The sequence below is a fragment of the Orcinus orca genome, chromosome 17 (assembly GCF_937001465.1).
Source record: "Orcinus orca chromosome 17, mOrcOrc1.1, whole genome shotgun sequence".
Lineage (NCBI taxonomy): Eukaryota > Metazoa > Chordata > Mammalia > Artiodactyla > Delphinidae > Orcinus > Orcinus orca.
In genome coordinates this window covers 84,708,716-84,732,565 of record NC_064575.1, presented here as the reverse complement: position 1 = coordinate 84,732,565, position 23,850 = coordinate 84,708,716, and the positions used below count along the sequence as shown (strand labels likewise).

The window sequence follows — 23,850 nt, the reverse complement described above, 5'->3', positions numbered from 1 at the left end:
GAAACAGGGTAAATAGAAATCACGAATAAGATGCAGGTATACCAACGGTGAATGGTCAGAGGGTATTAGAGTGTGATTAAAAAGTAAATTCTAGCTCTCTGCTATTTATAGGCTGTATCCAAAACAGTGATGTTCAAACATTTTTCTTCGACTTACAGGAAGAAATGTGTTTTGCCTTGAGATTTAGTGCACGTATACCTGTTTGTGTATCTCAGAGCTATTTGTAAATAACGGACCTACATATTTCACAAAACATACTCAGCCTTATTATTTACACTAAAGTCTAAGGGTTTTCTCTTCAATGTCATTCTGTTTTGTTCTACTTAAGTAAAATAAATTAATAAATAGTAAAAAGAATTTTCCTACCTACTAATGAGTCCTGATTTTCAATTTGAATAACTCTCACATAAAACATGAGTACCAGTGTACCAGACAAATAATAACCAGGAAAAAAAAAAGATGAGTATTATGCTATTAGTATCCTGTGCAAAAAATTTTCAGGCAAACAAGAATTATTATGGATGTAGAGGGCAACTACATAACAATAAAAGGCTCATTTCACCAAGAATTTAATAAGTATAGAAATAGATATAACTCTTAAACTTATAAATTCCTAGACATTCCTCAAAATGTAAAAAGCAAAACTAGTATTAAAGGAATAAAACTTACCTCTCCTAATAATTAAAAGGAAGAGCGCAAACAATAGTAAGTAAACACTAGTTTTAAAATTATGTATCTAACTATTTTTTCTAATGTAGAACTATAGGATCCTGCACGTAACAGTATATTGAGCAATTTAAAAACACATCTCTACATAATTTACGGTTCGGGCTTCCCTGGTGGCGCAGTGGTTCAGAATCCGCCTGCCAGTGCAGGGGACACGGGTTCGAGCCCTGGTCCGGAAAGATCCCACATGCCGCGGAGCAGCTAAGCCCGTGTGCTGCAACTACTGAGCCTGTGCTCTAGAGCCCGCGAGCCACAACTACTGATCCCACATGCCACAACTGCTGAGCCTGCACACATGGAGCCTGTGCTTCACAACAAGAGAAGCCACCACAAGGAGAAGCCCGTGCGCCGCAACGAAGAGTAGCCCCCGCTCGCTGCAACCAGAGAAAAGCCCACGCGCAGCAACAAAGACCCAACGCAGCCAGAAACAATAAATAAAATAATAAAATAAATAAATTTATTTTAAAAAAATAATAATAATTTATGGTTCAAAGGAAAAGGCCCAGCCTGCTGAGGGCCTGGCTTTGACGGGGTCTGTCCCTTCGCCGTCCAGTCCACTCTCTGCAGTAGCTCACGGCCGCAGTCACTTCCTCCTGTCTAAATACAGCTGGCCCTCAGCATCCACAGGTTCCCTGGTTCCGCAGCCGTGGATTCAACCAACCGCCGATACAAAATTCTGGTGGGGGGGGGAACTTCCAGAAAGTTCCAAAAAGCAAAACTTGAATTTGCTGTGCCAGCATCTATTTACATAACACTTACATTGTATAAGGTACTATTATAAGTAATCTAGCGATGCTTTCAAGTATACAAGAGGGTGTGTGCCTCTTACATACGCAGGCTGTGCCAGTTTACATGAGCATATGAGGATTTGGGTGTCTGCGGGGGATCCTGGAACAATTCCCCTGTGGATACTGAGTGTACTTCCTTCATTTAGCCTCTTGTATACCAGACTCTTCTGGTGAAGGTTTTCCTCCTCTTTTACTGACCATCACGGTCTGTCTTCTCCTGCTTAGCCTTGACGTTTGGGGCTGCTCCAGTGACCTCTCTTCCTCTTTCTGCCCACCTTAGACCTGCCTTTGGCATTAAATTCACTCTTTATTGGATAAATGCAGGAAACCAATGGACAGGTTATTGCAGTAACCCAGGAAAAAGTCACAGAAGACGATGGCTGTGGGGAGTAGTACTTGAAGGAATGAGAAGCAGCTGTACCGAGATATGTTTAAGGTAGAGCTCACCGAATTTGCTAACAAATCTTTTAAACTGTAAACATCCGAGGAAATGTATAGGTCGTCCCTGCTCAGAAACTCCCGGGAGCCCCCCGTCACCCCGGGAGCCCTCCATCACCCCTGGAGCCCCCATCACCCCGGGAGCCCCCCGTCAGCCCGGGAGCCCCCAGTCACCCCTGGAGACCCCTGTCAGCCTGGGAGCCCCCCCGTCAGCCCCCCCGTCACCCCTGGAGTCACCCCGGGAGCCCCCCGTCACCCCTGGGGCCCCCCGTCACCCCTGGAGCCCCCCGTCACCCCTGGGGCCCACTCTTGAGTTTGTGATTTTACTTCTGGGTCCTCGTCTCCGTCTGCTGCTCCTCCCCTTCCTCCATTTGAGCGACTCTGGTCCCTTTGAAATCTTAGTTTTCTGTTTTCTTAGATACTCAGGGTAGGGTCTCATTTGATGGTCTCTTCTCTGTTGCCAGCCTTCTTGCTTGTTGAATACAGTAACCCTTCATCTCACTTCTCCTTCTGCCTTTATCTTTTCCAACTTTTCACTTGCTTGACCTTGGCCACACTGGAGCTCTTACTGGCTCTTGAAAAAACCAAGCAGATTGTTCCTGGTGCTTTTGAACTTGATGCTCAACTGCTGTGTGTACTCGTCTGCCATTTCCGGCCTGGCTTGGACCTCCCTTCGTTAGGGCAGGTGCTCCACTGTCACCTCTTCCCCAGGGCCTTTTCCAGCCTTTCTGTCTACAGAGCCCACTGCCCGCCTGGTACAGTCTCTGTCCCTCAGGGACTCCGTTGTATTCACTGCTCGGTTCTGGACGTGCCAGGTATATAGTAGGCACCCAGTACAAAATATTTTAAGTGGAAGTTGAATCAGTGATAATGAAATTATCAACTAGGAACTGAACAGGACTAGTTTACGTTAGTAACAGTCTTCATATTAACACGCTTCTTGCTGTGTGTCAGACATTGCCTGAGAGGCTTCATAACCTGCCCGTGGTCACACAGCTTAAATGGGTGGCAGAGTAGAAACTGGGTCCCTGCACCAGCTCTTTCTTTATTCCTGTGTTAGGTACGTGACTACAAGAAACAGAACATTGAGACCTCCTCAGTCCATGGGTGGACATGTGAGGGTAACTGCAGCTCTGGCTTTAGTTTTGAGAAGTAGGATGTTAATATTCAAATGAAAGTGCCCAGATTCATCAGAATAATTGGATATTAGTTTCCATTCCTGTGGGGTTTTTGAACATAGATTTTTCTTTTTTGCAGTATCTGCTATAATATCTCTTCATATTGTTAAATAAACCTGAGATCTAAACTTGTTTAATGGAGTCTTAGTTCTTCTAAGACCTCGATAAGCAGCTGCAGCACACACATTTGGTCATAACTGTCTCAGGCAGGATGGCCTTACAGAGATGTCATGACGTGTCATTGGGGAAAGGAAGGGCTGATTTGATAAATGGCTATCCTCGTAGGAAGAATAACAACAAAATTAGATCCTACCTTGAACAATACACGGAAATCCACCTGAGATGGATTAAGTTTTAAAAAAAAAGAGAGAAAGCTTAATGGAAAATATAGTTGAATGTGTCTTTGGCTCTAGAGTAGGAAGGTTTTCTTAATACTCCAAAAACATTCACTCTGAAAGAGGAGAATAATAAATTTGACTTTAATGAGGTGAAAACATTCTGTTTATCAAAAGATGTTTTTTCAAAACTGCAGAAATGGTAATTCCCTGGCGGTCTGGTGGTTAGGACTCTGTGCTTTCACTACTGAGGGCGCGGGTTCAGTCCCTGGTCAGGGAACTAAGATCCCACAAGCTGTGAGGTACGGCCAAAAAAAAAAAAGTGCAGAAACAAGTTGCAACTAGGAGAAGATATTCTACTGATCAATATGAAGTCTCAAATTGGCATGAGACTTGAGCTATTTTCATAAAAGAGAAGACAAGTTTGACTAGTAATCACAGGAAGACACTATCGTCTTTCTCAGTGCTCAGGGAAGTACGAATCTAGGCCATTAGATTCCATCTTACACTGTCTGGTTGGCAAAAAGTAAGTTGTCTGACGGAATTAATAGCAGGAGAGGTTATGGATCTGACAGGATCTTGCCTGCCCTGCTGGGGAGAATGTAAATTGGTAAAAAAAATTTGGGAAAATGGCATAGCATCCTCATGACATGCCCTTCTATCCTGCTGTTCCACTTCAAGTTCTGTCCTCGAGAGACTCTTGCATTTCTCTACTAGGCTAGAGACCCAAGAACGTTCGTAGAATAACCAGTGATGGTTAAGTCAGTTGCAGAATATTCACAGTGGAATGTTACACTAGTCAAAATGAATGATCAGGGCTTGCAACAGTGTGGATAAATCTTAGACAGATGCCATCGTGTGACAAAAGGCAGTCCCAGGATACCTGTGTGAATGCACTAAATAGCAACACCATTGAGTTGCACGCATCAAAGTGGTTACCTTCGCGGGGTGGGGTGGTGCGCCACGCGGCTTGCAGGATCTTAGTTCCCCAAGCAGGATTGAACCCGGGCTCTGGCAGTGAGAGCGTGGAGTCCTGACCACTGGACCGCCAGGGAATTCCCTAAAATGGTTACTTTTTATGTGAATTTTACCTCAGTTAAAAAACAAAAAGTCCCAGGAGATGACATACAGCATGATATACTTTTACAAAGTAAAAACAAAAATAAACCTAAGAATATTGTTGGGAACACATCAGACGGGTAAGACAATATTGAACATGTAAATAAAGGATCGGGGGAGATGCGCTGTCTAGAGCCTCTGTGAGGAGAGCACCCTGCCCCCTCCCGTCCTCTTAAGGGCCCTCAGGGACTTGTGTGGAATCCTCGGGTCCTGAGGCAGAGCCCGAGGCCACTGTGCTGCGTGCACAGGCACGGGCCCTGCTTCCTTCCCAGTCTTTCAGGGACCAGGCACTTGCTCATCTGTCCCTGGGGTCCTGGGAGATCTCGGTTAGGTAGATGGTGTTTGCTAGGATCTTGAGTCAGCCAAAAAAGTTTGAATTACAGTACCATACCTAGTTTATAGTGTAGCAAAAGGTATCATGCAGTTTTGAGAGATTTCTACCAAACAGATTTAAACTTTAAAGTTTTGCACCTAGATAATTAAATTCTAGTTAAATTTTGATAACTAAATTTTGGTTATCTGGAATCACCTACATGGACTGGTCTGACTTCTGAGCAGGTTAATCAGATATTAAATGGCCCAGTCCTTTTGGTGTAGGATTCAGGGCTTTGAGAGCCAGGTCTGAGAGGAGGCTCTCTTGGCATTTGAGGGAGAATTGTGGGGCTTCTGCAGAGCAAGTGAAAAAGAAAGTCCTTTTCATCGTTATCAGATGTGGTTCACATTCTCCTGCTCACGGCTGTTGAGCAGCTCCTCTCCTCGCTCTGCAAAGGGATGATTTTTTTTTTTTTCCAGACCTTTGCAGGAAAAAAAAAAGTCTTTTATGTAGAGGAAAGGTTTCCCTTTTCAAAGATGACAAAAGAAAATGACTAATGATAGCTTAGGAAGTTTTAGATTGTATTTTGATAGTTGTCTATGTTGTCTTGAAATGACATTCCGTGTGCCTATACCTTAATTTGAAAAGCTAGTCTTTCATTATAACACTGAATTCAACAAGAGTTCTTTAGAAGATTTAAAGCAGTAAGAGAGTAAATAGAGGAACATTCTGACAAGTTTGGAAGTGACCCCTTTAAAAAACAGGATGGACTTCCAAATTTGCTGATTTATTAATTGAACATTTATTGGATGCTTCTGCACCAGACACTGACAGCACAAAGATGAACAGATTTCTGGCCGGTCTGTGGCTATACAAGACTGATGTTTATTGACCAGGCTGGTTTAAAACTCGTTTTGGTGGTTATTTGTTATTACAGCTACAGAATAGTCAGTCTTAGGTATGTGAGAATTTCTTTTTATTCTCAAAATGTATCAAAAGTTGCAAAAACAGTACACAGAAATCCTGTGTACCCTTCAGTCAGCTTCGCTAAATGTTAAAATCTTACTTAAACATAGTCCAGATATTGAAACCAGGAACTTAACATTGATACAATACTATTAACTAATCTACAGACGTCATCAAATTTCACAGTTGTCCCTTCTCTGGCCCAGGATCCAGATCAGAGCACCCTGTGTCTCAGTGTCCTGTTGCCTTCTCTAATCTGGGACAAGTCCTCAGGCTGTCTTTGTCTTTGATGACCTTGACCCTTTTGAAGAACACTGGCTGGTTGTACCGTGTTCCCCAATTTGGGTTTGTCTGTTTTTTTTTTTTTTTTCTCATGATTATATTAAGCTTATGCATTTGGGGAAGAGCACCACAGCCAAGGTGTTGGTTTTCTCACTGCATTTCAGCAGGAAGTCTTCGATGATGCTATGACTCATTTTACTGGCGGTTTTAACTTGGATCGTTTGATGTAAGGTGGTGGCCAGGTTTCTCTGTTATAAAGTTATTATTTTCCCCTTTGTAGTTAAGTAATATCTTCTGGGGATGTACAGAGACTGTGCATATACTCTGTTTCTCATTGTATTTTCACCCACTAATCTCAGCATCATTGGTGATTCTTTTTTGCAGTATTCATTACTGTAATTTTTGCCAAATGGTGAGTTTCTGTTTCTACCCTTCCTTCTAGGGTTTTTAAATTGGAAGTCTACTGTAAGAAAGAGCTGTCCACACCACATTGTTTATGCGGGTCATCTGTGTAGTTCTGTGAAATTGTACTTTTGTTTATTTCACTACTCACAGTCTGACCAGCTAATCCTTCTCCTATCAAGGTTATGAGATCTTCATCCAGCTCAACTTTTCAAAAACATTTCCTGCCCCTCCCCATCAGTAGTCCGTTAGCATGTGGGTATCTATCTTGGTGCTCATAGTTGGAGGTAAGACTGAGGAAGTTAGTTGTTGGTGGCATTAATGTTAATATATTACTTAGTAGAAGCAAAAGGATGGTTTTATTTGGGGCATGTTGTAGTTAGCTGCTGCTCAGAAATCCATGGAGTGGCCTAGAGCAGAGACGTGGAAATGTGTCAGGACACAGCCAGGCTCTTAGAAGAGCAGCAGAAGTATGAGGAAGATGGTGAGTTTCACGGAGGAGAAGGGAGTGGCGATGCTGGTGCGAGCGGGCGGATAGGCTGTGGGCTTCAGGTGCTGCGGTTTAAGGACTGGGGTGAGGTGTTTGGACTGGAATTAAAGTGGGAGGCCTTGAGCAAAGTTTCCGTAGGGTTGTGAGGGGGAATATGCTAGACGGTAGTGGGCTGAAGCAGGTACGATCTAAAGACCTTGCCCACCCCCGTGACCAAGATCAACTTACGTTCCTCTCTGTTTCTAAGCACAGGTGCCTTCTCTTAGTTTCATTCTGCCTCTGGGCATTCAGGCATGTTGAAGTGGAATCCCAGGTCTGCCTCCTAATAGCTGTGGCACCTTGGCAAAATTACCTAATTCCCAAAATTCGTTTCTCCCCCATCTATGAAAATTGGGTGAAATAGTAACCTGGTCACTATTTCTGGCCAGTCCCCTCCTGGCCTCCCTTTGGTGCCTGTTGTCTGCCCTACCTAGTACCACCTGGCTAGGCCTCAGTAATGTGATGTTACTGTGCTGGCCATGGTGCCCCTGGTGCTTCCTTTCTCACTGGGATGAGCACCACCACCATGATGAGCAGAGGGTCCTGTGAGATCTGCAGGCTCCTGATCCCACGCCCCCCGGAAGCCCTGTTACTCACTGCCCTCGGTCAGTGACTATAGCTGCATTTGCCCCCAAGCACCCTCTGGCCTCAGGGCCTTTACACATCCCCCCCCGCCCCCCCCCCCCCACACACACATAACTGCATAACTCCCTTCCTTTAGATCTTCCTTCAGGTATCACTGAGTCAGAGTGACCTTCACTAGCTCCCTTTATAAAATAGTACTTCATCACTTGTTACTCCCCTTATTTGCCTTTATCACATTACCTACCACCTCAAAGATACTTATGTGTTTGCTGTCTGGCTTCCATCACAAAAGTAGAGACTCTTTGAAGGCTGGTACTTTGTGCCTGTTTTACTCACTAATGTCTTCCCAGCCTCTCGAATTGTGCCTGTAGATGGTTAGTGCCGAAGTAAATCTTCGTCGAGTAATGACTGATGAGGTAGATGAACCGTCAAGATGGTTGTGATGGTGTGCAGTGACAGCTCATTCACTTCTCCTGGCGTCCTGATCAGGAAATTGAGGCACAGAGAGGTGATGGCAGACAGTGAACGAGTGATGGAGCCAGAATTCAGGCGCAGGCGGTCTTGATCCAGAGCCCACATTCTCTCTGCTTCTGTGGGGTTGTTGCTGATGAAAAGAAGTCATCTGGTTAAAATGCTGCTCACCATTTCTGTCATATCCTGAGTAGTCCCTAAACGTTAGTTGATGTCATCATCAGGATGCTGGATGCTAAGAGTGTGGAGGTGGAGCCAGGCTGCCAAATGTTTGACTTTTGGACCAGTTTTTTTTTTTCTTTAAACCATTAAAATGGAGTAACATTAATACCAAAGCCTCCTGCAGCCTGTTTGATCCTGGAGCTTCCAGCCTGGGAACTGGTTGCTTGCTTTTGCCAGCATTGTTCACCTGGTCTGCTGAATGTAAATAAGTACACTTTTGTTCTTTGATTATTATGTTGATTAAGAGAAATGGTTCATATAAGGTGCCTAGTAAGTCCTAAACTCAAAATAAAGGAACCCTGTTGTGCTTCTACAAGTAGTTGCCCAGTGTAAAATATCTGCGGTGAGTTACTGGAACTCCTTCAGAGAGCAGAAGTACAGTGGAACCTCATTGTTTGGCAATTGTGTCTTTTAATAAGACGGACACTTAAAAATCTCAGCAGAACTTGTGTATGTGTATCTTGCATTTTTTCTGCCCTTAATTGAACCAAAAGAATTGTACTGATTACTTTGCGTTGTTTTCCCTGTGAGCCTAATACATTTTTAAAAGATCAGTTTATGAAACTTGTAGAAAAAATTCGTATCTTTATAACCTTTGTGTAGGCAAATATTTTATAAACAAAACACTAAGATAATTTATTAAAAAGAAAAGGAATAAATAGGACTGCATAAAAATCACAAACTTTCTTCCTCAAAAGATACTGTTAAAATAAAAAGATTTTAAAAATAATTTTTAAAAGGTACCATTAAAATAGTGAAAGGCAAGCCATAGAGTGGGAGAGGATATTCACTAAGTCTAACAAAGGCCTTACGTCCAGAACATGTAAAGAATACCTACAGGGCTTCCCTGGTGCAGTGGTTGAGAGTCCGCTTGCTGATGCAGGGTACACGGGTTCGTGCCCCGGTCTGGGAAGATTGCACGTGCCGCGGAGCGGCTGGGCCCATGAGCCATGGCCGCTGAGCCTGCGCGTCTGGAGCCTGTGCTCCGCAACGGGAGAGGCCACAATGGTGAGAGGCCCACATACTGCAAAAAAAAAAAAAAAAAAAAAAAAAAAAGAATACCTACAAATCAGGGGTGGGGGTGGGGGGACGATTCAGTAAAAAAGGGACAAAAGCTTTAATAGACACTTCACAAAAGAAGATAACCAAAAATGGTCAATTATCAAATGAAGAAGTGCCCATTTGTGTTACTCATCAAGGAAGTACTAATTAAAACCACTGTGTACTCTTGCTGTAAATATCAGAGGTCCTAAAATGAAAAGGTTAGAAGTACCAAGTAGAGGTGAGGAATAGTGGAACCAGAGCGCCCCGTGCTGCTTGTGGGAGTGTACATTGGTACAGCTCTTTACCTTACTCTTTGGTCACATCTGCGCTGCCTAATGTGTGTGTTCGTTAGGATCCAGTGATGATGCTCCTGGTCTGCATCCAGCAGAGATGTGTACATATGTTCACCAAAAGGCATGCATGTGAGTGTTCATATGGGTGGACACACACATACACAGAATGAGGCACAGAGAGAGCATTCTGGTGAAATTCGTTTGTTTTGACCATTCTTGAAGTTTGGCTTCCTGAGCAAAATTACTTTTTTAGAGGAATATAAAGAGTGCTCGTAGCATTATTCTTAATAGCCCCAAGTTGGAAACTACTCAAACGGCATCACAGTAATGTGGATGAATGATTGTGGTCTATTATACAGTGCAGGACTGTCAGCTATGAGCAAACTGCAGTTACTCGATAGGGAGGAGTCTCACGAGCATATTGGTGAATGAAGGAAGCCAGACACACGGGAGTACATCCTTTGTACCTCCAGGCATGCAGAGCTCACCTCTGGGGAGTGGAAGGTGGTGCTGCCCCTGGGCAGTGGGGCTGGAGGGACTTCTGGGCGCCCTCTGGGCCTCTCATTAGGCTCTGTCTCCTGCAGAATCCTCGAGCTGTAGCATACTCACATGCACGTTTTTGTGCTGAAAAAAAAAAAACATTTACATTGACGGATTAATTGATTATATTTTAACTTATTTTTAAAATAATATTTCAGAGTAATTGGCAGTGCCACACTCAAAATAATTTTGTAGACTATGAATTGAGAAAATGACTTATTTCTAATTGCTTGATTTTGTTAATTATTTTTTAGATATGAATTGAGAATTCGTTATTTGCCAAAAGGATTTCTAAACCAGTTTACTGAAGACAAGCCAACTCTGAATTTCTTCTATCAACAGGTACAGGAGGATGCTTTAATAACATTTTTTTTCTTTGTTTCTTTGAATCCTATTTATTTCATGGTTTTATTTTAGAATTAGATTACACCTAACATTTGGGAGAATATAAATTTGTCACCGTAGGGCAGTGAGATTCTTATAATTAGTAAGAAATTATGAATTGTTGACACTGAATTTTTGTATGCTTGGGCAAATCTTAAAAGATACTTCTTTTAAGTAGAGACAGGAAGTCCTAAGTGACACAACCATTGTTCTGTCTTTAATTCAAGTGTAATTATGCCTGAATATCAACAAATTTGTCAGATGTTTATTCAGAGCCAACTATACCCGTATAATCTCAATAGCACTTTGCACAACAAAGCAGAATTGACTTTTTTACACTAAAAGGAGCTTTCTTTTTACCCCGTGTTAGTTAGACAATAAATACTTGTGGCATAAATGAACCAAAACAGTTTTCCAGTCAAATAAATGTTACTTGTAAGTATTTGTGAAGAGTTTAAAAAAAGTCTAATGAATATCAGCGAGACATTTGTACATACAATTTTGCAATTAAATACGCTGGGAAATTTTTTATTTTAATAAAATTATTCATTAAATGTCTATTCCGGGTCAAGAATGCAGAAATTAATGACATAATCTGTACTTCTAAATTCCTCAGTCTAGTGGATTGCCTGTAAACAGCATCTTTGAGTTCAATCCTGTGCTGTTTGTAAGCACAAATGGTGTGGCCATGCCTGGGCGGAGGTGCTAACACAGGGGAGGTTTGGGGTCCAGGCGGCTCCCCTGCAAACCGTCCTTTAACGCAGCGGTCTCCAACATTTTTGGCACCAGAGACTGGTTTCGTGGAGGACAGTTTTTCCATGGAGCGGGGAGGGTGGTAGTTCAGGCGGTGATGTGAGGGATGGGGAGCGATGGGGAGCGGCAGGTGAAGCTTTGCGCCCTCCTGCCGCTCACCTCCTGCTGTGCGGCCCAGTTCCTAACAGGCCGTGGGCCGGTACCAGTCCACGGCCTAGGGGTTGCGGACCCCTGCTTTAAGGGGTCTCCAACTTTGTAGGTGAGGAAGAGAGGTACTTTAGAAAACGTGGTGCATTTAAATCTGAGCTAAAATGATTTGAAAGGAAACGGGTGAGAGAGATGGGACCACATCATGTAAAGAGAGGGTTTTAGGTTTTCTCCTGCAGATAATTGGGAGCATTTATAGAATTTAAGTAGCAAATGTCATGATCAGAATTTTTTTTTAAATAAGACCACCCTGATGTGATGTCTGTACCCGGGATGGATTGGGTCTTGAAAAGGCTGTAACCTAGTGGGGGCTTGTCACCCATTTGGGCAGGAAGCTAGAAAGCTGGGAGGTCCAACGGTGTGGTAGGAAGCAAATTTAGTGGATGGATTTGCTAGGACTAGAGACTGAACGAACTGGAGCATGAAAATGAAGAAGAAAGAGGCCGACGGCGTCAACCCAGTCACTCAGTGTCAGGAAGGAGAAAAGGTGGGTGGGATTCGGTAGGAGGGCAAGGTACATGGTTTCATTTCTCTGTTGAGGTAAGTGGATATTCCTGCTTTTAAGATCCAGCCTGTGAGAGCAGCATCCAGCTCTTGAGATGTTTTCTTGTCCGTGAAGTAGAAGTCATATAGGAAATGTAAGGTGTTAGGTGAGGTACTTGTGGGAACTTTTGAAGATTTATAATAATACGGAGTCGAATGGGAGAGGGAGTTGCGTTCAACGAAGCAGAGTCCTGTTTGGACTCCAGCTGAGCATGTGTGAGGCCTACTCATTACGGAGCGGTTTCAGTTTACAGGCTGCCTCTCTTCTGCGTCCCTGCGTCTGGCCCTCTAGCCGTCTGCCCAGCTTCATATTTTGGTGAAGGAGGTGACAGAGTTTAGTTAACGGATGTATTTATATTGTATTCTTCTCTCTCGTAGATGATCTATATCACTGGTATCTATATCTATATCCATGACTCCTTTAGTGACATTGATTTCCAGGATGCATGAGACGGGCCTAAATAGCTCTCAGTTATTCCTTTTTATAATTTCTAGGCTAACCTAAAAGTTGGCAACTTTTATGTTCCTTTCACACTGTTACTAGGTTGTCCTACTTTTTCCTTTCGGAAGACCTTGCTTCTGTGTATATGATTAAAAGCTAGCACACGTACCGGTGTATCCCACATTTCCTCTTACTAATAGGACGTATCTTACTGCAGTCTGTGATTCGGGTGAGTGGCCTCTATAAAGCCCGAGAGGTGTGAGGTGTCGTTAGCCCGCATACTGTGCCTGTTCTGCATCTCACAGCTCTGTGACTCCAGGTGCCTCCCTTAGTTTCTTCACATGTAGGTATATAACACCTCCTGCATAGGGTCTTTATGTTGATTAAGTGAGGTCTGATTGTCTACCATATACCTGCCCAGTAACACATGGAATTCAGTCTGTACACAGTGCCAGGCTTTAGAGGATTCAGCGTTTCCACTTGGGTGTCCCAATACAAATGTGAGCCGCACACTGTGGGATGGGACACACCTCTTCCTTCCCATGTGCTCTGTATGCAAACCTTCCAGCCCCTCCACCCCACCTTCTGGCTTCATCCATTTCTAGAACTTCTCTTCTTCAGCCTGTCCCCTTTTAAATATTTTAAAATTGTTAAATCTTATGTTACAGTTTTAGAAAGTCCAGAAAATATTCTAAAACGTCACTTAAATTATCTGTCCTAATAATTACTTTCATTTTGTGTATGCTTTTATAATATCCTACCAAGTACTTGTAATTTAAGGGAAATAGAAGTGTGGTCATAGTAACACCTCTTTCCCGTGTTGATGGCCGGTGTTACTGCTTATCCAGGCCTATAACTAGTGAACTGCGGCTCTGTACATGGGTATGGAAGTTGTGATGTTAAATGCTACTGTTTAAAACAGGCCATATAAAAAATAAAGCGTGTAATATAGTTCCATTTATGTGAGAAAAATGTACATTTATTTTACCCTCATCTGACAAAGTTTTAGAAATAGTATGATTTTTGCATTGCTGCTTTGGCAAGTAATTTTATATTTATTTGACTTCTTGTGATAATCTTCCAGTGCAGAGTCTATCCTGGTCTGTGCATGGAAGTTCTAGAACTAGAATTTCTTTCTTTCTAGAACTATTAGAGGTGATCCAAACGTTATCCTACCCAGGCAGTACCCAACTTGGGAACAGATTTAATTTCAGTGTTGAAAAATCAATTAGGAATTCAGAACTTCCTCCTATTTAAACAAACATGCCAAAAAAAAAAGTATAAATAAAAAATTGGCCCTTCAGCTATTTATAGCCAGTCTTTTGAACTGAGAATGTAGCTGAAATATCTGTAAGAACTTGTGTGTGGAAATTTTCACCAAATTCTGAGAGAAATTATTTTATAAGAGCCTCAGAATTTGATGACACCCATTATTTAATTTTAAAGTTATTTAATTTTTGATGCAAATATGTTAAGATGCATACACATATGCATACATCTAATTTCACTGAATTCCAAGCTAAATTGATCCACTTTTAAGGGGCTCAGGTTTTGATGACATGTTTAGATTCTGTAACATCTGATACATGTGTTCTTTCATCTGATACATGTGTTCTTTAGTAAGGTGTGATACTTAGTAATAAAATGAATACCTCTGATCCCACTGCCTAGAGGAAGAGAACATGCCTGATGTTTCCTGGCCCCATGTCCCTGTGACACCCCCCCATCCCAACCCCTTCACTCCAGGCAGACAGCCATGGTCCTGCATTGTGTATTTATCTTTCTCTTACTTTTGTTTGCTGGTTGTCACATTTTACAGCATACGTGTGCCCACCTCAGTTCTGGCCTTAGGACAGAAGCTGACTCTAGCTCTCCCCTGAGCCCTCTGCATTCCATCATTAGTCTGAGTAGGTTTTTTGGTTTGGTTTTGTTCGTTTGTTATTCAGCTCATAGAAGCTTTCAGAAGACTTGAAAAAATATTTTATTCAGCATTTTTAGTTGTTTTCAATGAGCACTGTGGCCAGGACATTGGGTCCACTATGTTGGTAGAAATGGAAGTGATCACATAGGGCTTTAAAATTTTATCCCTTTTGGTTCATTTCCACACTAATTTGCACTGTGGTTAGAGACTGTGGTTCATTTGAACTCGTTGTTCAGACTCTTTGGACTTGTTTCATCGTCTTGCATGTTGAGATTTTGCCAGGGGTTCAGCTTTGCTTGAGTGAACGTGTCTGCTCTGGCTGTGCAGTGAGCTCGGTAGATAGCCATCAGTTTGAGATTGTTCATTGTGCTGTTCGCAGCTCCCGCGTCTCTGTTCTCTTTCTGCTTGAAGGATGGTGTTGCTGGGAGCACCGCGGTTCTGGTTCAGAACCACATGGGAGTCGTTCTCCCTCAGAACTTCGGCGGTGTTCTCTGCTGTGTATGATCCCTGTGGCTGCTGTTGAGAAATAGCTGTCGTAGTCTATTCATCTGTCTCCTCTCTCTGGGTGGCTTTAAGATCCTTACTTGTCCTCAGTGTTTTGCAGTTTTATTACAAACTAGGTGGGATTCCCACTTATTTTTCCTGCTTGATCTGTGTTGTGTGGCCAGGACCTCTGGGTTCCTGTCATTTTAATAGGTCCTGGAGATGTCTTCATTGGCGTCTGCTCAGATACTGCCTTTTCTTCCTTCTTAGTTATTCCTCCTGAGATTTCAGTTGAGATCTCCATCAGAACTTCTCAGACTGTATCTATTGACGCCTCTTTTTTGTTCTCAACTCCTGTCTCCCTGAGATCTGGATTCACAGAAATCTTTCAGATCACCAACCCCCCTCAGCTGTGGCCAATTTGATGTCTAGTGCATTTGTTGGATTTTTATTTATTTTTCAAGTTTTATCTCTCCCCCCACCCCCCGTTCTTCAGTCTGCCAGGCCATCTTTTGTGGCCCTTATTGTTAACTAATTTTTCTGTCCCCTCCTTTTTTTTTTTTTTTTTTATCATTTCCGATGGGGTTGATGTCTCTATTCTGAATCCAAATTGTAACATCTGGGGTCCGTGGGCTTTACAACTGTTGGTGGTGACCCCCTGACTCTTATTCACAGCGGCTTGTTTTCTCGCATGTTTGTTATGAGCCTAGTGTTTTGTTGACCTTCATGTGCGGGGATCTTGAGGGTCTACCCGGGCAGTAGTGCATACTCCTGAGTGTTATCTGTTGTTTCTGTTCTGGAAGAATCAGTATTTTTATTACTTTGGTTCTCTTATCAGGATAGAAGCAAAAGAATTGTGTTTCGATTTCCTCTATACTAGTTCCATCCCATGAAAGAGAAAGAAAACTTATAATAAACTACCTTAATTTTATTATTCCTTACTTTGAAATTTCACCCATGCGCACTACTCATCATGCCCCTTGTTTGGATGGAGTCATGAGGAAAACAGCACGCCAGTGGGTGTATTGAGCGTTGGGTTCCTGGTGGGAGATGGTTCTGTGGATGCATGTAGTTTCATTCAAAGATGTCCTAAATGTGACTACCAGTGTGACATGCCACACATGACTCACTAAATGTTTTTGACCCATTTCAGAATATTCTGAAAGATATTAATCAGCACACTCTAAAAATAAACTAGAATCTTGTTATAACTCTATTCACTGTAGAGCAGGTGTCTAAAAAAATAATTTTTGATGCCAAAGCTAATGGCTTATTGTAAAGCAAGAAAAGTGTGTTTTGCCTTGAAGTTGAATTTTGCCTTTGCCATATAACATTTTATTCTTCTTTATCTCTCGGATTTGTTAAAGGTGTATTTGATTGGCAACCTTTTGCAAGTAGTAGTGGCCGTTAGTTTGAAGGGCTCTGTCCATGTTTAGTGAAGAAGTTTTCGTATTAACTAAATGTGCATCGATGATGCTGAACTTGTGTAGGACCCATTTGGTACCACTGACATTTTCAGCCTCGGAGATGCCTGTGTCAGACATGAGGTTGTCATTGTTTTCTCCTACAAATATATTAAGGTTTACAATGAGTATATCCATTGGTCTGCTCTCAAAAAACGTTAACTGTAACATAATTCGTGGTTTATTTGACAAAAAAAGTTCCAGTGGGAAGCTGAAGAAGACATTGAGTCCAGCACCCTAACTTTATGGTTTGGAACCTAAACTGCAGAGACGTGTGAGGGGCCAGGGCACACTTATATTTTGTTGGTCAATCTTTTGTTATTTTACTCTAATTTTTTATTTTTACATGTCTTTATTTAGATAATTATATTATCAGAAATGATTTCTTTAACTGTAGTTTCTTGGCCATAAAGCTTTCTGTCAGTTAAAACATTTTGAAATGGAAGCTCCAAGTGGGAAAGTTTAGTTTAAAACCTGACATTTTCAATGTGAGAATTATTAGCTGTCCTTTTCCATAAAGAAGTTAAAATTAAATATATGTCTAAGTCTGATTCGTTAGAAGATACATTTTCTGTACTTCTTTAATAGATTTAATAATGTACATTTTTTTTCTCCTTTTCCACTCCTGTATGGTTTCGGTGATTCAAAAAGTTGTATGGTTATTGAGGACTTAGGTAAACTCTGTCATATTTATACTGTTCAACCCATAGTTTTTTGTTCATCCTTCTCTGTAAAAGACTTTAGAAATGGGAGGCAGAAATGGTCAGTCTCTCACGGTCACTCTTCCCTGCTGCTATTTTCAGTTTGCCTTTGGTCTACCTCAGGGCCTTGGACAGATTCTTTCTTTGGTAGAAATCCTGCCGTCTCAGGATCCCCAGCACCGCCCCGTCTCAGGATCCCCAGCACCGCCCTCAAGGTCAGCCGTTCACCAGAAGGATTTACAGGGCTCAGAGGCTGTTATATTTCTGGTTTTCGTTTATTATAGCAAAAGGATACAGAGGAAAGGCAGCAAAGGGAAGGGGTCTGCGGGGTGATGTCCAGAGGAAATTAAGTGGAAGCTTCCCCAGGTCCCTCCCAGGGGAGTCCCATGGCGCAGCACGTGATGTGTGAAAACAGGTGCAGAGGTTCGCCAGCCTGGGACCCTGCTGAGCTTGGGCGTTGAAGGATTTTATCAGACTCCATCTCCTGGGCGTACAACACCTGTGTGACCTCAGGTAGGCTCCAGGCCCCAGGAAGGAAGCAGGTGTTCGTCATAATCACATTGTACATACAAATTCTCCAGTCAGACTGGGATGGTGTGGCCCGAGGCTTCAGGTGGGCAAAGGCACTCTTATCAGAACATTCCAGGAGTTCAGGTTCCAGGAGGCCAAGAGCCAGTCATAATCTTGGGAATGTGTAGGGTTTGAGCAACCCAGGCCTGCTGAGTTAACACTTTTCTGCATGACTCCTCTTTCCTTTCCTGGACTTAGATCATTTCTATTCATTCAGTAACTCTTTTAAAAAAATTGAAGTATAGTTGATTTACAGTGTTGGGTTAGTTTCTGCTGTACAGCACCGTGATTCAGTTACAGATATATATATATATATATATATACTTTTTCATATTCTTTTCCATTGTGGTTTATTACAAGATATTGAATATAGTTCCTTGTGCTATACAGTAGGACTTTGTTGTTTATTTTGTATGTAGTAGTTTGTATCTGCTAATCCCAAACTCCTAATTTATGCCTCCCCCCTCCCTTTCCCCTTTGGTAACCATAAGATTGTTTTCTATGTCTGTGATTAACTCTTAATTTTAAGTGGTGTTTTCTATGTAAAGCCTTCCATGACACCTGTACATTTCTCATTTAACATCCGATTTTTAAAAATATTTTAAAATTAGTTTTACTGAGGTGTAATTTTACATACAATAAGAATCACTAGGGCTTCCCTGGTGGCGCAGTGGTTGAGAGTCCGCCCGCTGATGCAGGGGACACGGGTTCGTGCCGCGGTCCGGGAAGATCCCACATGCCGCGGAGCGGCTGGGCCCGTGAGCCATGGCCGCTGAGCCTGTGCGTCCGGAGCCTGTGCTCCACAACAGGAGAGGCCACAACAGTGAGAGGCCTGCGTACCGCAAAAAAAAAAAAAAAAAAAAAAAGAATCACTAACTTCAGTGTACAGCTCAGTGAGTTCTGACAGATGTGTATAGTTGAGCAGTTTCCATTACAATCATGATTTAGTACAATATAAAAATAGAGAAATTGACATTGACACAATACTACTAGGCAGACTACAGATCATGTTCAGATTTCACCAGTTTTTACGTGCACTCCTGTGTTTGTGTGTAAGAGTGTGTGTGTAGTTCTATGCAGTTTTATCATAGGTACAGATGCATGTGACTACTACTGTAATGAAGACACAGAACTGTCTCACCAACACAGAGAGCTCCCTGGTGCTGCTTGGTCACAGCCTGCCCCTCTCCGAACCCCTGGCAGTCACGGGTCTGTTGTGTGCACGTTGTATTTCCCTGTTATTTTCTGTTGCCCCCACTAATAGAGTGTGCCGTTCAGTGAGGGCAGACGTAAAGTCTGCCTTCACCATTGTGTCCACAACACAGTAAGACATGGGTTTTAGGTGCCTAATTGATTCTCTCGAATGACTTATTAGTGATGATTGAGTTTTAATGCTAATGCCCTGATGTTCAAAAATTTGGATGAGATTTATTAGAAGATGTCAAAAAAATCCAAGAAACAAAGGAACTGTATGCCTTTGGAATTTGAGAAATCACATTGGTTTGTGTGTGTGCGCGTGCACTCTCAGCATTAGATCTTCTTAAAAACTGATATGATTCTTCAGGTACCCCTAGTATATTTGTGGTTGCTTTTGCATTATATATGGACAAGAAAAAAGAAACAATGGAAACACTTATTGTCGTACAGGTTTTCTAGCCTTGGTCATCTCCTTTTTTTTTTTTGCGGTACGCGGTCCTCTCACTGTTGTGACCTCTCCCAATGCGGAGCATAGCCTCCGGACACGCAGGCTCAGCGGCCATGGCTCACGGGCCCAGCCGCTCCGCGGCATGTGGGATCTTCCCGGACCGGGGCACGAACCCGTGTCCCCTGCATCGGCAGGCAGACTCTCAACCACTGCGCCACCAGGGAAGCCCAAGGAGTTTGTTTTAATTGAGAACTGCCATTGGGTTCCTTCTGCATACAAACACTCCACTCTTTGCTCTCACAGAACTCACGGAGGAGTGCCTGACAGTTGAGCCAACTTGGCCGACTGCCTCGGATCACTCAGGTGGTGTATGATGTAGATGGTTATATACACATTTGTCTGCCCTCAGCCCCATTTTCTTTACACACACTATCGAAGACTTTCAGGTCTATTTGATAAATTCATGTAGCTGACAGAATATTCAGAAGAGACCAAAACGAGGCAAAAGATCTCATGTGGCAGCCAAAGCATTGACTTGGCATATGGAATAAATTATGGAGCAAGTTAGGATTAGTACTTTTATTAGAGATGTGAGTGGTTTTTATATTAAAACCTGTGCTTTAGTTCTGTTGCAGAATAAGGTGAAAAAACTCATGAATGTAAATATGATACTTGCCCACAGAAGGAAGTCCAGATACATCCTGTTTTTTAAGCAGGAAATTGACATCCATATGGAAACAAATTAATTTAATAAAACAAAGAACAACATTCAGAGATATTTGCTTGAAAGACTTGGAAATTTGCTGGATTTGGAGTTAATAAACAGTAGTAATCCATGGTATAAAAAAGAATATAACACAATGACAGTGGTAAAACAAACTAAGACATGCACGTGAAGCCATCATGTTAGACCCTGGGGCTACCAGGGTTATGAGCTGTGGTCCTTACTGGTCATTAATCTTCCTTCTAGTGGAGAATGCCTACACTTTCTGAGAGTTCACAAGAAGGTATAGGAACACACTGAAGCTTGAGTTATGGGGGTCAGTGGATGGGTTTTTGAGTTTTAACTTTAACGCTTGCTGTGTGACCTTGAGTACATTAATTTTGAGTAATTAAGCTTTCTGTTTTTTATGTATAAAATAGGACTAAGGCCTATCTTGAAGAGTTATTGAACAGACTATAAATAATGTATCTAAAACAGCAGAATACCTGACCCCTGGAATAATAAGTAGTTCCTGCTCTCACCTTCATTCTTCTAAGGTTCTTTCTAAGGCTCTTAACTGGGGATTAGAGTAGGGTCCAACTCACAGTGACGCTGCGAATAGTAAATGAGAGCTATGTATAAATCTGTCTGACATGGCAATGTGAGTATATTTACTGTAAGCAACTATATAGCTATACATACGCACACTTAAATGTTCAATAAATTGCATTTATTTCACAAATGAAAGCATGAAAGTTAGAAATGTTTTATAAAAAAATGAACACTGAGTGTTAAAAACCCTACATTTTGAAGAAAATTGCATGAGCCCAACATCAGGACGTGATGTGCACAGTGGTTCAGAGAACAGCCCCTCTGGAGCCTGGGTGACAGGGACCTTGCGGGGGGGTTGCTCTCTGTCCTCACAGAGGGCAGCTGCCACAGGGTGGGGGAAGGAGGAGGGGAGGGTCTGCTGAGATGGCTGGTTCCATGGTGGATCCACACACTTGGCAGAAAACATGGATCAGTGCACACAGTGAATGGGCCTCAGGCCATAGTCATACAGCTCTGAGTCAAGAGTAGTAGATTGTTACTGTAAGAAAAAACAACTCGCAGAACTTTTAAGTCATGTTCATAACTAAAGGGATTTTCCATAAAGATCATTGTTAATTTTCTCTTTTTTTTCATTTTTGCAACTAATATGAATTTGGTTTTGATGACTGAATAAAGCATGTGATTACATTTTTCCACCTTTGAATAGTGTTTAAAGATTATAGTAACTAATCTTAAGATAGTTTTGTAATAATGCATTTTCCTCAACATGTAATTGCTGTTCTGCTCTGGTTGCTTCAAAGTCTGCACCAAACCATAAGCTAAGATCCACTGAATGCTTCAGTCAGAACAACTGTGGTGTTTCTCTAACTCACATAAATACAGTCTTGATTCATCTGTCCATTTTTGTGTTTAGTAATAAACCTACTTATGATGCAAAAAAGTTAGTTTTAAAATTTGGATTTATTTTTTGCTATAGAGGAGAAAGAGCCAATTGAAGTGTAAACAGAGTGATTCTAGAATCAAAGCTGTTTACTTAATTTAGTGGGTTGGATAATTCAGTTCTATTGAATCAGTCTTAAATGCCTGCTATATTTAAGGAATAGAAATTACTATTGCTTGTAACTCTTATGGACAATAACATTTACACACAGAGGTATCCAAACCATAGTTTGATGACTTTATTCTTTCATTCATTTACTCAGTCTTCAGTCAGTCAGTGTTTATGGACCACCTAGGTAGAGGTGCTAATGCAGAAAATAGAGCAAAGGTTTCAGAGGAAATGGCGTTTAGGTCAGAAATAGATCACTGCTGGCTGAGCGGGCATCGCCTCCGTCCTGAGAGGAGTGAGTAGATGAGCACACATGCCCCTCAGGTTATAGGTTCTGGTACGTTAAAGAGGGCATGCCCGTCTGAAGACTTTTCTCTGTAAGAAAGAGATGTGGCTGGTTGATTGGAGAAAGTGTGAATCAGTGTGTTGCCAAGCTTCCTAGGCAGGCATTGCCGAATTTCCAAGCAGCCTCAGGCGATCGTTTGAGGTTTGTCTTCGTGAACGTAAAGCGAAGCACAGAGCAGAGTTTCTCCAGTTGCTCAGCAGTAAGCGTGGAGAAGGAGGTGGGTGGCTGGTTTCAGTATTTGCTGGTCTTGCCAGGGAATTAAAATAATGGGAAGAAGGAGGTTGGGAGGTTTGGGGGTCTTTTCAAGGGAAGGTTATGAACTATCACTATAAGGTTGGCAAAGTAGTTAACTTGGGACTAGAAATCTTTTGAACGAGCGAACTGACGGGCTAGGTAGCAATAGAACAGGATCTGTGGAGTTTTTCCTAGGGCAGAGGTCAGCATACTTTTTTTGTGAAGGACCAGAGAGTAAATATTTTAGGGTTGAGGACCAAGAGGCCAAATGGAGGGGAGGGTATTATGAAATACTTATATAACAAGAGACAAGACAGATTTCCACGGAGTTCTGTATTGGTGAAATTCATAATATAATAATTGAGTGCGTTTTTTTTGTAATAAAGGTCTACTAATGAGAGGAACAGAAGTTCCTTTTTGGGGGAGGAGTAACATTTCACTTAATCGAAGTTCAGAAAGAATGCTCCTTGTCATCAAAATCAATTGCAGATCTTGATCTCTTGATGCTAAGCTGTGAGATTTTACATATTTCATCTTTGAAAACATCTTCACACTGATGAGTGCTCTCAGATACTGGTATCAGTCCCTCACAGTTATTGGTTGGAAGGCCTTTGTACAATTCATTAGATCCTTCTCTATATCACACTTCAAGCATGTTGGCACTTTGCAGATGAATCACTTATAGTCGATGGTTAGGTGGAATCACACCAGTTGCAGGATTAAATGGATTTTGAAATAACGTTAGTTTTCTTTGCCTTTGCATTGAGGTCCAAAAAATGGTGCTGGGACTGTAGTTCGAGTTCAGAAAATATAGCCACCGCAAGTTTGCCTGGAAATGGAGATCTCCCTTCTTGTTTTCCCTTTGACAACATGGAGGGTAGAAAGCAGCTTGACGTTATTGTGATTCACATGATGTTTAAGTGCTCATAGATCATATATGTTCTTTGACAACATGGAGGGTAGAAAGCAGCTTGACGTTATTGTGATTCACATGATGTTTAAGTGCTCATAGATCATATATGTTCTTCACAAAGGAAGACTGTTTGACTCTTTATTCTTTGGTATTACTCATTTTATACCCAGCATCTAGCGTGATTATTGACACAGTGTGTGTAAAGCATGTAAATGGCACCCAGTAAACATTTACTTAATGACTAAGTTTAAAACATATTCTCTTACAGCAACATTATTTTACCCATTCCTTTTTACTGTAGGTGAAGAGCGATTATATGTTGGAGATCGCTGATCAAGTGGACCAGGACATTGCTTTGAAGTTGGGTTGTCTAGAAATACGGTAAGGCGGTAACTAGACATTGAGGTCTTCATTCAACAGTGTTTTCTGTTATTTTTTCTAGGTATTTTTCTTTCCTGATAAAGATTATCAATAAAATACTGAATAAAATGAGTAAACTTTGATGATACTCTGAATTATGTTGACATTGCTAATTTTAGAATCTTTTAAAATATTACATTTAGAATTGAATGATTTATAAGAGTACAAGTATGTAAGCAAGTCTAAGGCTGAGCTCCCCAATAGAACCTTCTGTGATGAAGGAAATGTTCAGTATCTGTGAGATCCCATGTGCCAGCCACTAGCCAAGCTGGATGCTGAGTGCTCAGATGT

General features: G+C 41.9%; 1 protein-coding gene across 29 annotated transcripts in view; it reads left to right on the top strand.

Annotated features, from left to right (window-relative positions):
- The window catches only part of PTK2 (protein tyrosine kinase 2), a 253,025-nt gene that overhangs the window by 97,773 nt on the left and 131,402 nt on the right, over positions 1 to 23,850 (top strand). For all 29 annotated transcript variants that reach the window (XM_049700354.1, XM_049700344.1, XM_049700341.1 and 26 more), the window contains 2 exons: positions 10,486 to 10,573; positions 23,441 to 23,520. In XM_049700354.1, the coding sequence (XP_049556311.1) occupies positions 10,486 to 10,573; positions 23,441 to 23,520 (168 nt within the window). The remainder of the gene's footprint in view (positions 1 to 10,485; positions 10,574 to 23,440; positions 23,521 to 23,850) is intronic.